Genomic DNA, 17,447 nt, shown 5'->3' with positions numbered 1-17,447 from the left:
AGAGCTACTACCTGATGGGTTCTTCTCAGAGAGTTGAGGAGGGAGAGGGCAAATTCAAACATGTTAATGGGATTTAAGTGTCAAGCTGAGTGGTTCATTGCTGACAGTGGCAGCATGTACGGAGCAAGAACTATAGCCTCTTGAAGGTTTTTCTGGCAAAATATTTTGGCAGGGAAGCTAAGTTTGTACTCTTTTTGGTGGTAGGTCTCTCAGCTTCACTCATCATTCCTGCAGCGATGCCTTTGACATTTTGTATACCTGTCTGTTTGTCCCTGAGATGTCTCTTTTGGAAACCAGTTATCTTGGCCTTCCTCTAAATGGTGACATCAGCTATAGGATCAAATGAAAAATCTTATGCCAGCTTGATTTATCTGAGTCAACAGCAAAGCCAGAGGTGGAACTTTGATTTTATTTTTTTTTTTGTTTGACGATGTTGTGCTTTCACCTTCTCTTGTGGATTTCTGTGGCTTTGACTGCTGTGATGGAATCTGACTGAAGACATTTGAAGTCACTGCAACCTTTCCTTCTTCCCAGCTGACTTAGCAGGTTTGGATTAGACACAGGGCTCATGTTTCTATTCTTTTTTATTACATCTTTCTACATAGTGCCATGCTGCATGAATCACTAGCTGTACAGGAACTTTTATGAGAGGCAGAGAAGTGAATCATTTCTCAATTTCTAAACATTTGTTGGACTTAAAAGACCTTATTAATTTCTGCTCTTTTGCATTTAGTATGATACTCAGCCTGGAAGAGTGGGGGTTGTAAGGAGAAGTGGATAAAAAACCCTCATCATGTTAGGAACCGTTCTCAGGTCATTCAGAAAAACTTAAGATTTACTACCAAACACTGAATTGTTTCTTATCCTGAATTTGTATTTTCTGCAAAGACACATAAATCTGTTAGATTCAGTGGAGTTATGTCCCTTTGCACAAAACCTGAAATTGTCAGTGTAATAAACATACACACACACACACACATATATTTGTATGTATTTTTGTATAAGTTAGAAATCAATTTCTTAAAACCTTCATATGTAGAAATAGTTACTAGCTTAATATCATCTGTTTGATCTAACATCAAAAAGCAGTCTTGATGTGTCGTAACAACACCAAGCGAAAACTTGGTGACATAGGAGCAGTAGTGATTGTCTTCTTTTGCATTTAGTGGACAGTGAGCTAGCTATCTCTGCTTTTTATGGTCTTCCTAACATTTAACTTTGTTGGGTGGATACAGCAAAGTTAGATACAGCACTGTTGTGCTGATTTAGCACGTCTCTTCACAGCTCAGATATGTTACCTGTCTGAATGTAGACCTAAACAACAATTGTAATGGATTGGTCAAGTGAACTCATTTGATTGACTGTAATTTTCTTTTTGTAATTTAAGAAGCCAAGTAACATATTGGTTGTTCATTTATGACAGAGTAAAATCTAGTGAAGACTGAGGCCTTGGCTCAAGGAGGCTCTTAAGCACATAGGTATAAGTAAGTTCATTCTAATTCAAGACAGCACTTAAATACTTGCCAGACTTTAAAGTGGCATCAGCTTGAGTTTACAGCTGAGTGTTCTGAAATAGATCTCAGAGATCTTCAGAGGTTCCTAGACAGGCAGACCAACTACCAGCTATTCTGAGGCACCTCATTTATTTCAGAAGGTTTCAAAATAATCTGCAGAATTATCAGTGCCTTTGATACCTAAATGAACTTGCTTGTCTGTTCCTTGCAGTCTGTTCTCCTGGCCATTCCTGTGAACTGGTTGGGTGTCCAGAAAAAAAGCAGAATTTCACATTTTTATGCAGAGCTCCCTTACGTGACATGTAAAGTAATTAGCAGTAATAACATTATCTGAATTTATGTTAAAGACATGACATTCTGAAGAAGTGGGGCAGTGAAGTGAATATGGTACTGTCATTGCTGAAGTGCCTGTTTGCAACTACACTGTATGTATCTGTATATCTGTATATTTTACAGTGCTATTTTTTTACGATTGAATTTGGCCTTTGCAAGCAAGAAGGACAGCTACGTGCTTATGGGGCAGGACTTTTGTCTTCTATTGGTGAATTAAAGGTATGTGCCCTTAAAGCAGAAATCAACTTTCTTTTAACCCTAACAAAATAATACTTGGATGTAAATATTTTGACTTTCAAATAAAAAAGTTCTCAAGATAAAAAAATTACTTTAAAAATGTGATATTGACCTAAAAGCTTTGTTTGAAATATTAGCTGGTGCTTGAACCGTGAAATGGATTTGTAAGGACCAAAGTACCAAACAAACTATGAACTACAAAACTTATTTCTGTTTGAATTTGCATTCCTTGTAAAAGGAGGCTCATAGGTTAACAGGTAAGGGTGCCTTGGGCTGTGAAGCTTTGTTTAGAAGAAAAGTGTATATTTTTAATACACACAAAAAAATTGTTTTGAAATTGGACACAATTCTTTTGTAAGTAATCCAGTGTATTTCGGTGGATTTTTAATTGATATTAAAAGAACAACATTTATTAAGGTCCTGATTCAGTATATTAATCATATTTAAAATTAAAGAATGTATATAAACTCATACTAGACTTGAAGTACATGCCTGTATGACAGTACATAGAACCCTGTTCTTATAAAGGTGAAAGTATTTAACCATCTAACCTTGCATGATGTGAGTAGTTGTAGTGGATCATTTATTGCCTCTTTTTATGCCTAGAAGACATAGGAAACAAGCAAAAGGTATTTTGTCACAAGTGTAGTACTTGGGGACATAATACTCTGTTCACAAGATAGCAGGGAAGGGAAAGGAGAGGGAGGAGTGTGTTCTGGGACCCAAATGAACTCTTGATGGCTTTTCAGGTAAACATTTGGTTTTAGAAAGCATATATAGAATAGTATTTACAAACTATTTTGTAATATTTCTGCTGATTATTGTGTTTAAACATCTTTCCGCCCTCCTAGGCAGGCTTTCAGTAAACTACCTGGCAGTTTAATAGAAGTATATCTCAGTCTCTTTTTGCTGTTTGTTTCACCTGTAACTGAAGAGTATTCATGATGAAGCTCATTAGTCAAGTTTCTGTTCTTTCATTAGTAGAAAGAAGGCCAAAGAACAATTCTTCCTCCAATATTTTTTCTTTGATTGCTTTACAGTTGCTCTAAGTTCAGTGCATACTTCAGCCACAGCAGCATTTTGTATCAGCCTGGCAATATTTTATACCCACAGTGCAAAGGTGGTTAAACGCGAAGAGATGAACGTGTCCCACTTGTTTTCCCCTAGCCCAACAACATTCAGTGATCTGTGCAGGATTCTGCAGAGAATCAGGCCTTTTATTTAAACTAACAGTTATGGTCGTTAGGTGATGACCCTGAAAATACCTATCACATAACTTACAAAATCTAAAGGCATAAAACCGAGGAAATGAATAGTCAATAACATAATAAATCTTCTATCATCAGTGTCATAAACAAACACATTATTCTTGTCAAGTGTATTGGTGGTAACAAATATTTTGTTACCACACATTTGTGATCACAGATCTGTGTTCTTCACTCAGCAATAATCTCAGACTATAAATGCAAAGAATAATCCTTTTGAAAAGCAACAGTAAAAATTAAATAATGTGCACATTAATGGACTATATTGATCTGCTTTAAAGGTATGACCATATATATCATAATAATTTTTTCATAAATCAATAATATTATACACTTTTGTATTACACTACATATATATTTCATGGATGTGAAGCCAGGAGGGACTATTAGATCATCTGGTTTGACTTCTTGTGTATCACAAGCTATTAAATTTCACCAGATCTTGCATCTACTGAGTGTAGGGACTTAAGTTAGACATTTTGGTTATTGAGAGACTAAGCACTTGTGTGCTGCAGGCACAGAACAGCACCGTACCACATATAGCCATAGTCTCCATGAAGGAAATGATAAGGTGAAAAATGTTTGGAAAGTCTTTGTAAGACTGTGCTCCAGTGTAGAAAAGAAGGTAAAAGGTAAGGAAAAAAATGTGAAAATCCTAAGCTTTATGCTAATCTGACTGTGGGAGAAGCTCTTTCTAGACCAAAAACCTGGCAGTAAGTGTGCTTGTCAATATGTTACATCAGACAGATGCTTAGGAAGGAGAATATCTGAGCACCCATGACATTGGTGCACAGCCTTGCATCAAGCTGTTGCCAGTTCGTGATGTTTCCTGGGAAAGCAACCTGCCTTACCTCCAGCCTTATCTCCTAGCCCCTATTAGGAGGGAAGATTTCTTCGTTGACCTGAAGGTATCTGAAAGATAATGCTAATATAATAGATTATAGCTGAGATCCTGATGATACCAAAATTCTGATTGCAACCAAAATCCTAATGGATGACAGCAGTTGCTCTGAAAATGATGGCAACATTACTGGCTGTTTCTGTGGTGAGTGGGGATGAATAGGAGACTCAGATTGCATAGCCATGAAGTCTGACCCTTGTGTATGCAACACCCATGCTTCTCAGAGTGAAGGAGTCCTTTCAGAAATAACTACTGCCGTTCTTAACAGCATTTGTGGGCTCATAGTCCCTCCTGTGAAGAAATTTAAATATTTATACTTGTCACTTGTACAGTAGATACTGTTTCAGTGCTGAATTTTGCTACCTTGACTTTACAGGCATTTGATACTAAAATGCTTTTGTCAGCAAGAAGAAGAACCTTCTTCCAGCCTCCATACTAGCTCTTTTCAATGCATCAGTGTTCACAGGAAACAATATGGTGGCCAATTTTATATATAATTTCTAGAAATTTCTAGAAATAAATGAGTTGCAATATTTGCAGGGTGGAAGTGGCCAGCAGTATTTGGGCCTTTCAGATAAATGTATGGCTTGTTCAGTCATCCCTGTTTCTATATTACACTGCTCCACTCTGCAAATCTGGTCAACAGCTTTAGCAACAAGGAACTGTAAAAGCTAGAGAACTGTGGGCAACAGTCTGTCAATATAGCATTCCCTTCAAGTCTTTTTCCCTACTCAGTGTGTAGACTTCAAAGTTTGGATACTGAAAAATGAAGTTCCTGATGTGTGTGTTATGGAATCATCAAGCAAAAAAATTTTCAAAGCACAACAAAATAAGGAGAAAGAGATGATTAAAAATGAAGCCTAGGGGGAAATGAATGATACAGTAAGTAGTTATAAAATGTTCTGCCTAATATGGTCAGGTTAACTCTAGCTAATGCTATTGCACTGTATATTTGGGGCTTAGAGATAAGGCAGAAATAATATACATTTCAATTATTAAAACTATTTCTAAAAGGCAGTCCAATTGTCTTTGGAAACTTTAATCCATTTACTTTGTATGATGCTCTCTTAAACCCTTTCATTAAAGGAGTCTCCTATCAACCTCAGCTGGCTGTAGATCAAGTCATACATCCCTCTTATATGCTTCTATATTTAACAGAGAGGTAGACTTCAAATCTTTCTGTATAGATTTTTAAAATCAAATACAATATCCAGTCATATTTTGTTTCAATGATAATTTACATTAAGAAGAGCCAGCATTAGCCTTTATAACCAAAAAGGTTCAAATACAAGTTTTGGCTGTGTTTTTTGAGGAGGATGAAGGTGAGAGAAAACCATTTTTGGATCTCACGTGCTCATTTTAGTGCTCCTTTTAAATGGAGAGACTTTTCCTTATTTTTCTAAACAATATATAAAAATTATACTGGTGAAAATAAAAAATTCTGGTAAAATCAGGACACTGTCAGATTTGTAACCTATGTTGTAGATAAGCAGAAAAACATTTAAGAGCAAGTTTTCCAAGACTCTGTTTCCCCCGGAATAACAAGGCGATAAAATCAGTACTGGCACAAAGACAACTTCTCACCTCTGTTCTTCTGTGCTCCTGTACTCCTCAGACAGTGCAGTATTTATAACTCATCTCAAGTTTTTCCCTTGCTAGCTGAAGATTTTGCTTTTTGGGTTGGGGTTGTTTGGTTTGTGTTTTGGTTTTTTTTTTTTTGTGAAACTGAAAAGCTCCAAGTTGTATTATTACTCTACATTTTTTTTATACTCAGAGGAGACATTACAAGACCAAACTCTTTTTTCATGTGTCAGTAATAGTGGTCACTTAGGAAATGATTTATGGTCATTCAATGTAAATGCCTGGTGCCACTGAGATGCCCCAGTATATTTGACCAGCTCTCCAGCTGCTGCTTCAGAAGCATGTAAATCTTTAGATCCTGTGCTCTATCTTCCATCCCTGTACAGATGCATCAGACATCCTAGGCCCTAGAGACCTGTGGTTAGGTGTACCTCAATCACTCTTTTAACCTTTGATCTAGCAGGGAGTGTAGGCATTTCTTTAGTGTTATGCATGGGTAGTTGTCTAATTCTTAAGTTGTCCAGTTGTCTGATACTGCTGCTTTTCCTGGGAATTGGTGCTGATTCATCTGGAAGTTTCACTCCAAACTCTTTTTGCTTGAACTGAAATAGAATCACTGATAGCTGCATTAGCATAAGTAGAAGTAATACAGGTTGTGTGAATGGACCATTAGAGAAAGTTATTGCAAATCCACAAGATGGTAAGATGCTCTGTTTGACCAAGAGCTGTTTTCCATATGATTGTTAGCCTTGACATCTCATTGGAGGTGGATAACTGAAGAGGTTTCTGATGGACAAGTCCATATTGGATACTTATAATTTGAGTTCACTGAAGAACTGAATGTCCAACCAAAGCATAAATGAATAGCATACATTAAAAAAACAATACAGGCCTGAGCTTGAAATCTTTTGGACTCACCAGATGAAGTTTTTAATTGAGATTCTATACTTCATAATGTTGAGAGTGCCATGGACCAACATTTTAGACCATGGTAATGTTTCTGAGAAGAACTCTAGTTCAGCTTTGAGTCAGTGTCCTGACTGTCCTAGTTCACACTAGACAGTTTATGGTCTGAAGGTTTGTCTGCAGGCTCAGTTCAGTTGCTGAACTCTGGTATTGCTGGTGTCAGCGTATCAACTCAATAGTAGATGTTACAGATGCCAGGCTGCAGAATCTGAAAACATCATCCAGATTTGCAAGGATATTTCCCATTGCTTTGGTAGCCATGACAATGCCGACTTGATCCAAGAACCAAAAGACTCTATCCTAGAAGGAATATAGATATCTCAGGTGGGAATTCATCAGAATTCAGGCACTTCATTCCTGAACAGCAGTCCTAAGAATAACCTAACTTTGAAGGTGTATCTGAATTCTTTACCCTCTGTTTCCAGGTTGTGTGTTTCCTGGTGTCTCCACATTGCAGTCTCTGCATAGTTGCTTTGTGAAGCAGCAGCTCTGCTCACACATAAACTAAACTGCTATCCAGAAAGTAGGAGTCATTTCATATAGAAAATCTGAGGAGAATAACCAGAAAGGCTTTCTCAGAAGACATTCACTGTGATAAAGAATTAGCTTTTGCTTCTCTTTAAGCTCTCCCCTTTTATAAAATTAGAGCTCAGTGTTTAGAGCAGTTCACAATGTTGGACCCACAGGGTGAATCCCTTCTTGCCTCTGATGGTTTCATTCTCAAGGAGTAGGCCAGGCCTAGCAGAGGCCATTAGTGAGTGGAGGAGAAGAGGAGACTGACAGCACTGTCACCCTTTCTGTTGAAGCTGTCACAGTACAGGAAAGAATAATCCATGAACCAGAAATGGTCATCTTCTGAAACAGTTCCTAAGAAAACATGGCCCATATCACTCCCTTGGTTCCCTGCACAGGGCTTCACTCAATCTACTCAGAGTTTTAAAATTTTGTGCTTTAGACATTTTGAGGCATCGAGTCTCACCTGGAAGTACAAAGACACCTTGAGAGATGTTTTTATCTGTAGTTAACCTCCCAGGGAGACCATTATAATTCCCAGTCAAGAAAGACAAATTAATTTTGATAGAAGGAGGTAAATGCTTAAATTTAGAGGCACTCAGCCACATCATGGTTCTGCAAGGAAAAAGTGACAACAGGGATATAGGCAGGGGCCTAATAAGATGAGCCTGTTCTTGAATCCCTTTAGAAGATAATTTTTGGTTTTTGTTTGCAAACCTGTTTAACTGATGGCTGGCTAGAAACAGCAAACCTTGTAAGAAGGAAAAGATACTTGTACTAGAGAAGGTTAATTCCCTGATGTTTTAAGATTCCATGCATTAATTTTTCATGTATTTATTTTTGGAGAGAGAGGAGGTGGGAGGAAGAGGGTTTTGTTCCAGTTTTATGTCCTGTTATTTGGAGACTGCAGGTTGAGAACTAGTGTGATATTTTCAGAGCCTTTCACTGGGATTTAGGAATGAACATTAGCAAGAGCTCAGATAAAAAGTGTGGTGAATACCTTAAGGTTAATACCTTACTCTGCTATAAAGAATGTCCATGCAAAAAGAAAGTAAAGGGATAAGAGGCACCTTCGGACCTCAGGGATCTGCTCCCTCCCTGTCATTTCTCTATGCTTTTCATGCACATCTTCACTATGGATGGATACGGGGGGACTAAAGAAGGTTAAAAGTTGATGTAAATATGCTCTCCTTCATTACCCTGTACTTTTGTACAGAGCACTGAGAATGAAAACGTGTGCTCAAAAAGTTACAGTAGTTCCAAAAACTAACACAAGTATTCCAAGTGGAAAGGGGAGCTACAAAAAGATTGTGTTGGAAAATGTCTTAGTACCTGTTTTTCAGTTTTGAAACCACTGTGTCCTTTCTAGTGGCTTGTGTCAGTCATGTAAAGAGAAAGGCTAATCAGAAATTTATTCTCTGGGTAGCAGCATTTGATGTCTCACCTGCCCAGTGTCTGCTCTGTACTTGTCTATGCCTGTTTATTCAGTTATTTTTTCCTTGCAGTTCTAGATGAAGCGTTATTGCTCAGGTGCACATGGTAGAAGGGTAATCCGTTTCATCAGCAAGCAATAAATAGTCATTATTTAATGGGTTTTCAGATATATAGTTTCACTCTTAAACTCACTGTCAGGAAAGTAGTATATGCTTTTGGCCTGAAAATGTAAATCACAGATTATATGAATGATTTGGGCAGACTCAATTCACCCACCAAGACAATGATCGATTCTGCCAGTTAAGTGACATTTTGGGGACATACATACTTGTATAGATAACTTTTCAGGAATGATTATTTGATGACTTCCCTTTTTCCAGATGAGGATTTAGGTCTTTATACCTATATGGCAGGTGCGTTTCTAATCTTATCTTTATTATTTTAATAATTACCTTGGGGAAGAAAATTACTCTCATAAGTAACAAATTATTTATGCTGTTCAAACTGAAAAAACACTATGTAAAACAAGAGAGGCTACCAAATAATGGGAGAAACAGCACAGCAATATAAAAGTATATATGAATGGTTGTGTAGATACAAAGCAGTATCAAAATATGGTTTATATACTTGTGGTGTATTTTGCAGCATGCTCTCTCTGACAAGGCCAATGTGAAAGCATTCGATCCAAAGACAACCTGTTTACAAGAATGCCTTATCACTACTTTCCAGGAAGCTTACTTTGTTTCCGAAAGTTTTGAAGAAGCCAAAGAAAAGATGAGGTATATTACTTCCCTTGACACAAAAATCTTAATTTTCTTTTCTTCAGCCATAAAAAAAAAAAGTGTGTTAATTATTTTTTTTCTTTCAGGGACTTCGCCAAATCAATCAATCGTCCCTTCTCTGTGTATTTCAATCCATATACACAAAGCATTGAGATTCTGAAGGATACCAGGAGTATAGAAAATGTTGTCCAGGACCTCCGCAGCGATCTAAATACTGTATGTGATGCTTTAAGCAAAATGAACAGATATCTAGGGATTTGATATGTGTGACACTGTGGTTTGCTGTCAGTTGCTTTTTCTGTAGCCAGTCTAGTAACATCACGTGATATGGCTAACTTCTCAAACCCATCAATTTTCCCTTTACAGCTTGGCCTGTGGCTTGCATCATTGTGTAGCTCTGTCTAATTGTAATGTGCAGACAAACCAAGGCAATGCTAATTCGTAAACGCAACATGGAATGTGGCAGAATATAATCATCAATTCCTCAACACAATGTCATGTACAAGTACACCATTAAAAACTTGCCTAGCAATGGTTTTGTTTTCATGATTCACTTTGATGTATAAGAAACAGTGTTGCTGATTTCATTAAGTCTGAGTTTATTTCTTTATAATCCCTTTCCTCTCATAATAATCCAGAAAAAAATATTTACAACATTCTCATTTTTATTGTAAGAGAATCTGTGTTTCTTTCTGTAGTGGTGAAGACAATGTCTCTTGCCCATATATCTGTAACAGAACTGAGTGTCTCTTGTGTCTGAACAATACAATTTATATACCAGTGCTGAGATCAGGAAGGCTATGTATCAGTACTAAAAGGTCTGTGGAGATTACAGGTTATGAGAACTCACAATTGACAAATGTTCGATGTGGCTGAGTAATTGCAACACAATAAAAAAACCACTCTGACATTTCACATAAAAGGTAGTTCTAGTTCATGCATGTGTTATCTGTGAGAGTCCTGAGCATATATACTTCCTCTGTGAGGGCTATTTAGAAATAAGAAAAGAAGTGCCTGTGTTAATTCCGGGTTGTTAGATGTGAATATAAAGCCCTTCTACATCATTGTGTGCTTTCCACATTCCCTTGTCTGTTGAACATACGCCTCTTGCATTTCATGCATAATTTGCCTTTCCTCATTATGCCACACTCAACCTTGACACGGCCATGCATGACTGGGTCCACGCTGTGTCACTGTCAGCACATATAAAGGGGTGAATATGGAAGTTGTTATTTAATTATAGCCAAGACGATTATCAGTTAGTAGATTACTTGTGCAGCGATTAAATCATAGAGATGCCCAAGCTGCCTAGCTTGTACCAGATGGATGCAGGTAGTGCCTGAATTAATAAACTCTTAAGTTAGGGAGCTCTGACAGAAGTACAACCCTTGTCTGGGGAGCACAGTGCAGACATATTTGAGCTGTCTCTTATCTGGAAGCAATAATTATGCATGTCTTTCCTTTATCTGGGTTATTCTATTCTCCTGTTAGCCAAGATAATGGAGAGGACTATATTGTATGGACCTTTCTTAATGGAAACCACGTGGCTTATGCATATCATGTCAGTATGGATGAAAGTGTCATAGCTTGTCTACCTGTATGGAAAATAGGTATATCTTGAAGCTGCTCTCCCACGTGAAAGAGTCATGCAGATACTTGTAAGTGTTGTTAGCAATTCAGCATAAAAAGAGCACCACTTGATAGTACCAGTTTATCCTTAAATAAGAGGCAGTCTATAAAGATAATTTTCACAGGGAAATCTGCCACCTCCTCAAAGATAACTGTGAGATAACAGAAAACTCTCTTTCTTCCGGATGGTCCCTGCTGTATTCTAATGCTGCTGTTAATAGGGTGTGGAAAAACCTAGTTTTAGATTTAACTGTGACTGCTGTTGGTACAAAGGAAGAGCTGTTGAACTATCTCATGGGGATCAGCATGCCTAAGGAGTTTTTAACTTCCCAACGTTAGAGCTGACTTCATTAGCTAGCACTGATCACAGAGGAATTGCTGGCAACCTTGGGATGGAAGTTTCACCCTCTTTCTTCCCGTGGAATTTGATGAACCCCTTGTAGCCCTTTCTGGAGAAAATGGACTGTATTGAGATTTGCTTTAACTGGTCTGAATCAGTTGTGCAAGGAATAGTAGATCTTAGTTCAAAAACTGACAAAGTATTGTTGCCTGCCTATGTAAAATAAAGCCACAATGAGTAACAAAGATCCAAAGCTTACAAAGTTACTGAGGCTTTCCCTTGAATCAGAATTGCACAGGAAAACTTCAAATACTTATAATATCTGGATTTATTCTTGACTTTTATGAATAGCTTAAAATAAGAATTCCACAGCAGTAAAACAATAGAAGCATATCTTTGTTTTGTTTTGTGCTGTTAGCAAGTAAATCTTATTATGGATTAGGGAGAAACCCTTGAAATCCAATAGTCATTTTAGGACTAATGATGGCAAGGAAACTGTCTACAATGAAGATATAATGTCAGTGAAACAGAACATTGTCAAAGGATAATGGGCTCCTGCTGCTAGATATATGCTTAATCCAATGATTTTATTTCTATTATACAACATGATTAAAAATAAATTAAATATAATGGGCTACGGAATAATAGTGATTTAGAGAGACAATTGCTCATTGTTCTTACATAGGAAAGCTGTCTTCTTACAGGCTGCAGAGCAAACTGGCTTTGGGCTTCAGCCAGTCAGGAGCCAGGACTGGGAAGGAACACTTTAAAAAGTGCACTATTGCACTTTTATGAATCAAATAGTTCCATCTTAGTTGAAATTCTTCTCTGCGGTTTTTATTAGCAAATTAAGATCAGCCATGCGGCAATCTCCTTGGATGACAAGCTCATTTAGGCATAATGAGGGAATTATTGACAGTTATCAAATTACACTAACGTTTCATTTAAAATAGGCCATATTTATCTGAGGTGCTTGTTTAGCTTTAGTGAACTGGACTCTGGGAATTGGACTTCTGGTTTATGCTCATTTATTTCCTGTGTAATTCTGAACTGATGCTTTATGGGTCTGAGATATATGTACTTGCTTTGCCTGCACACAGTAAATGGGCCTGAGCTTAATGAATGTAAAACATTGCACTGTTTACTACCATGCAAAGTCTAAAATGAAAAACAACACTGAGACATTGCAGCAAATACAAATACCAGGTTTCATTTGCAAACCAAGATGTGGTTCATATATTTCATTTCATTTGTTCAGTAGAGGGGATGGAGTGGGGAAGGTGTTCACACAATATATTGCTTTTTCACCTCTACTCTTCTAGACATGTTTAGAAGCTGTTCTAAGTTTAGTCCTTCAGTACACTTTCATGAAATAAGGTGTCTTTTCCTTTCTTCTTCTTCTGATATTCAAATGTGATGGAGAAAATTCCAGAAATTTGCCGTACTGTAATGTATATTTACTGATACGCAGTAATAGATTACAGAAAAAAGTTTCACGTCTTTGAGAGGACAGCCTGGCTCAGAGAGCTAAAGCTGCTGAAGGCTTTCACCTACAGGCTGCTGGTACAAATCCAGCCTAGTCAGCAGTTACTGAAAGCTATCACCAGCCAGCAGCAGCATGGCTTCTGTGTGATGAACTGGGAAGCTGGGATTGCTTAGTTTGGAGTAGAGGAGACTGAGGGGAGACGTGATAACCTTTTTCAAACACATAGAAATAGCTGCAAAATGGAAGGGACAAATTGTTCTCCGCCCTTAAGAACTAATGGACTTAAATTGCAGGAAAGGAGCATTAAGTTATGTAACAGTGAAACATGGGGGACAGATTGCCTAGGGAGAGAGAAGAACCTCCATCATTTTTTAAGAGAACAAGTTAGCTGCTATTTCTCAGGAATGGTGTTAGCACAGTTGGTCCTGTCTTGAAACCAGGGGAGAGGCTGGAGTCTCCTGGAGTGACTGCCTGGAAAGGCCTCAGCCTGCTCATAAAAGGGCTCCAGCTGGCTCACAAGAGCAGTAATGGTCAACAGCCATCACTGCAGAGCATTTGTACATCACCTGCACCTCTGCCTCCTCCTTCAGTCTTTGACCAGTTCTAAAGAATGGTTCTTCATCTTTCTGTCTTCCCTTAGAGAATGAATAGGATCCATAGTAGGATCACAGCCCTAAATTTAGCTGACTGTGGTGCTCTATTTTAAGTTCATAGGCCATTTGAGAGAGCTTTGTGTGTGAGTTACCTGCTAGTTACAGCTACCCAGAGGCAGAAGATTGATATTGAGCAACCAGTGTTTGTCCTTTTTGAAAACAAGGTTTAAAGCTGCTCAACTTCATAAACAAAGTAGAAATGTATATTTCATCCTATCTATGCCTGCATTTGGTCTGTCAGAAAGACTGTGCTCCCTTGAATAATTTGGAGAACCTAAAGCTCTTCCAGGCTCCTGAGCCTGAGTGGTCCAGCCACACACTGACCTTGTGTCTTGGTGAAATCTGGGCACAGAGCAGCCTGTTCTCCCTAGCTTCCCTGGTTTCCAAGGGAAAGAAACCAACTGATGTAGTCCAGAAGGGAGCTTTGGTTCAAGCTCCTGATGTAGCTGGCCAGGGAACTTGGGGACCACACTTGCTGCTCAGCGTGGGGTCACATTAAGGGCCACATAAGGATCAATGCAATGCTTGTCCATTCAGGAAATTGGCTTTCCACCCCAACCTGGAAACTTCTCTTCTTGTTTCAGCAGGACAGTCTCTGCCTTTTTAGAAATATGGCAACTTCCCTTCCATCTCAGTAGGAACTATTATCATTTCCAAAGGGAGTAATTCTGGTATTGTTATATAATGGCTATGCTCTGTTTTATCAGTCAGTCCAACTCTGAGGTGTTTTGCAGACGAATTCCTTCTCAGTGAAGATAGGACAACAGTGACAGATTCCTCTTCGGGACTTTGAAGTACATTTGAGACACGGCGCTAAGAGAGAGATTGTGGTTATACTAGCAAATACGTATCAGTAATGAGTCCCTCCAGTTGACACAGTGAAGGCTGTAGAGATGTCCTTGACATCCTTATTGGCAATTTCTGTGACTTAACTGAGCTCAGAGGCTAAATAATGACCTCCTCAGCTGAAATACTCCATGAAACCTCTTTTGTTTCATTTTGTATCTGGTCCTAGAAAAAAGGTAAGTAAACACAAACTAATCAGAATTCAGTGATGTCTATTCAAAACATTTTGCAACAACTACATTTAGTTTAAGAAGGCCCTCCAGCATCTTAGAGTAAGCATTCATATTTCTTTGCCAACAGCTGAGATGTTAAGACTAAAAATAAGTGCTGGCATCTTTTTGGGATTTAGCCTGGAGTGGACTATTCAGGTGGAATAAGTGTGAAATGGGTTACATAGTCACATACTTTAAAATGCAAGTGAGTGATGGATATTCAGGTGGATATTTTTTTAATGTAGTCAGATTTCAAATGTCTGGGAAAAATAATGGAGAAGAAGCTGCTGTTGCCACACTCCACCTTTGGAGGAAGAGTTGAGTTTGCAAAGCAGCAGGAGGTAGATTTCAGTCTGTGTTAAACTGGTACATGACCTGAAACACAACGCAAATATGCCTACCTACATCGCTGGCTTCGGCACGAGCTCCAGCATGAACACAGTTCTGATAACAGAGTGGCAATAAAGCACTCCAGAGCCAAACAGCCCAGCTTCCCCACAGGAGAGAAAGTGGGTGATTTGATACCAGCGTGGCACAAATAAAATCACTTTTATTTCCTATTAAGTCAGGGTTTTTTCTATCTCTTTTGAAAAACACCTTTTTAAATGCATTACTATTTTATTTTTCCATAAGGATTATAAAGAGACATGTTAATTGTGGAATGGTTGATGTTGATGTTCTGCCTTGAGCTTTTCTTGCTGCCACCAAACTCCCTACCCAGTCTTGCTTCTTTACATGGAAGTAGAGTAATGCTGAAGATGTGATGCTGTCATTTTCCAGAGCTTGACAATGATGGGTACACTTAAAATGCTACCCTCTCTCACCATCCCTCCCTGTACTGAATTGCTAACCTCAGAGATGTGAATAAGGCCAGTTAAGGGTAAATGAGTTTAAGGTTATGAACACAGTGGATTTGCCACTCTAGCAAAATTTGTCTGGAGGACCAGTTTGGTTGAATTCCTTTTTAATGATTATCCCTGATCACTTGCAGGTAAAGTGAAAAAGCAAGTGTCTCGCATCTGATGGGAACCAGGGAGTCAAAATCTCAACTGCTGCAAAACCAGCGTGTGTTCCAAGAGACATTTTAGTGCCAGTGACAGTCAGTTCAATTAGAAGTAGCTCAAAATAGATTTCATAGTTGCTGAACTGAAAGGCTACATTTCACCTTCAGGTCTCAATTCAGCCACTGTTTTCTGAGATAGATCTGTGTCTGCTGGAGCAGGAGCTAAAGCCGTAAGTCAGGCACGCAAGGCCTGTTCCTTATTTCATTTGCAGGCAGTTTATAAAAGCCTCTTTTGCAATGTTACATCCAGAATAAAAATGCAGTGTGCAGAAGATGCAGAGGCTATGAGGTCTGATCTTTTCTGAGATCTTATTGCTTCCTCCCAGTGTTGGTCAGCATAGTTCATGCATCCAAGGGAGGACTCTTGGCCCATGCTAATTGACATGGGCCAAAGTTATGAAGCCACCTGAGTCCCAGAGAAGAGCTCCCACTCCTAGTGGCTCCTGTGGCCTCAAATGGCCACTGTTTGTCTTCTGTGACTTGTTTTTACAGAGCAACTCCTCTGGCTTTGTCTGTGGGTGTCTGTGTAGTGGGATCAATTAACGTGTGCTGCTATATGTGCAGGAAAGGCACTAAAGAAAAGTTGAAAAGTGCCAAGAATTCTATTTCATAGCTGTCCTTTCAAATCTTTTTCTTCTCATACCTGGCTTCTGCTTGGAAAAAAAGCACAACAGAGGCCCACCAGCACCATCCCTGTAGGTACCAGGTGTAGACAACACAGTCATCCTTTCCAGGCCTCTCCTATTTCAGTCATCCTGCAGAAGCTGAGTAGGTTGTCTAGCATAGCCCACCTCTTCTCTGAGGCCAGTAAAAGTGAACGGTGGATCTGAAGGTCTGCGTGAACTCTCACTGCTGTGCACACCCGGGGCTGTTTCCCCACAGGACATTGCCATGCAGAGGTCGGCAGCCTCGTGCAGGTCTGAGGATGAGTGCAGTATGGTTCTTGCTGGGGATTGTAAGCCCAGCCTCATTGCTGGAGTGAAGCCCTCTGGGATAGTCAGGGCTCTCAGTTGTATGAACGTAATCTTCCTTGCCCCATTTCAGAGACAGAATTGCTTTAAATAGCTTGCTTAGGAAGCTTAACACCTGGGGACTATTAAAAATGTCAACAGCTTCCCAAACTTGCAAATACAAGGAAAGGGCATGGACAACAGCGTGGTACCTGTAGGCAAGTATTGATTTTCTCATCACAATGTCAGCACAAAATCTGGTGTAAAAACACCATGGGGTTCATGTGAATTCAGTTTTGATAAACCATCTCTCAAAAAGTTCAGGAGAATCAAAAGAGGGGTTGTCTGCAGCTGGATAGGCACGGGGGCATCTATATCATTCTCTGTTTTGCTCCCATTACCTTGTTTCCAAAGGAGAGGAAGAGCACTGTATTCATGAATGCTATGTAAAAGCTGTTGCATTTTCACTGAGCAATAGCTTGGTTTGTCAGAGTTGGGAATGAAAATGTGGTTAGAGGGAGTGAATTAAATCTCAAATGTAATGCCTCTGATTTGCAGAAGGGAAAGGGGAAGTGCTAAGTGAATATAGGAAATTGCAGCATTATGCGTTGAGAGCAATTCTTTCCATCCTTGTAGCTAATGGACTGAACAGAAAGTGAACAATTTGTTTCATACTATGATTCACCAACACTCTGACAGGGTTTCCAATTCTGAGCTCAGTTTCATATTCAGCTCCCTGTTT

General features: G+C 38.9%; 1 protein-coding gene across 1 annotated transcript in view; it reads left to right on the top strand.

Annotated features, from left to right (window-relative positions):
- Nucleotides 1-10,058, top strand: part of TPH2 (tryptophan hydroxylase 2) — a 47,808-nt gene extending 37,750 nt beyond the window's left edge. The window contains exons 9-11 of the mRNA XM_026865019.1: nucleotides 1,971-2,066; nucleotides 9,390-9,523; nucleotides 9,613-10,058. Coding sequence (XP_026720820.1) covers nucleotides 1,971-2,066; nucleotides 9,390-9,523; nucleotides 9,613-9,787 — 405 coding nt within the window. The 3' untranslated portion in view covers nucleotides 9,788-10,058. The remainder of the gene's footprint in view (nucleotides 1-1,970; nucleotides 2,067-9,389; nucleotides 9,524-9,612) is intronic.
- The last annotated feature ends 7,389 nt before the right edge of the window (nucleotides 10,059-17,447 follow it).

The sequence above is a fragment of the Athene cunicularia genome, assembly GCF_003259725.1.
Source record: "Athene cunicularia isolate RWA chromosome 1 unlocalized genomic scaffold, athCun1 chr1_part2, whole genome shotgun sequence".
Classification (NCBI taxonomy): Eukaryota; Metazoa; Chordata; class Aves; order Strigiformes; family Strigidae; genus Athene; species Athene cunicularia.
The sequence above is the reverse complement of the archived record's forward strand: the minus strand, read 5'-3'. Positions and strand labels throughout refer to the sequence as shown.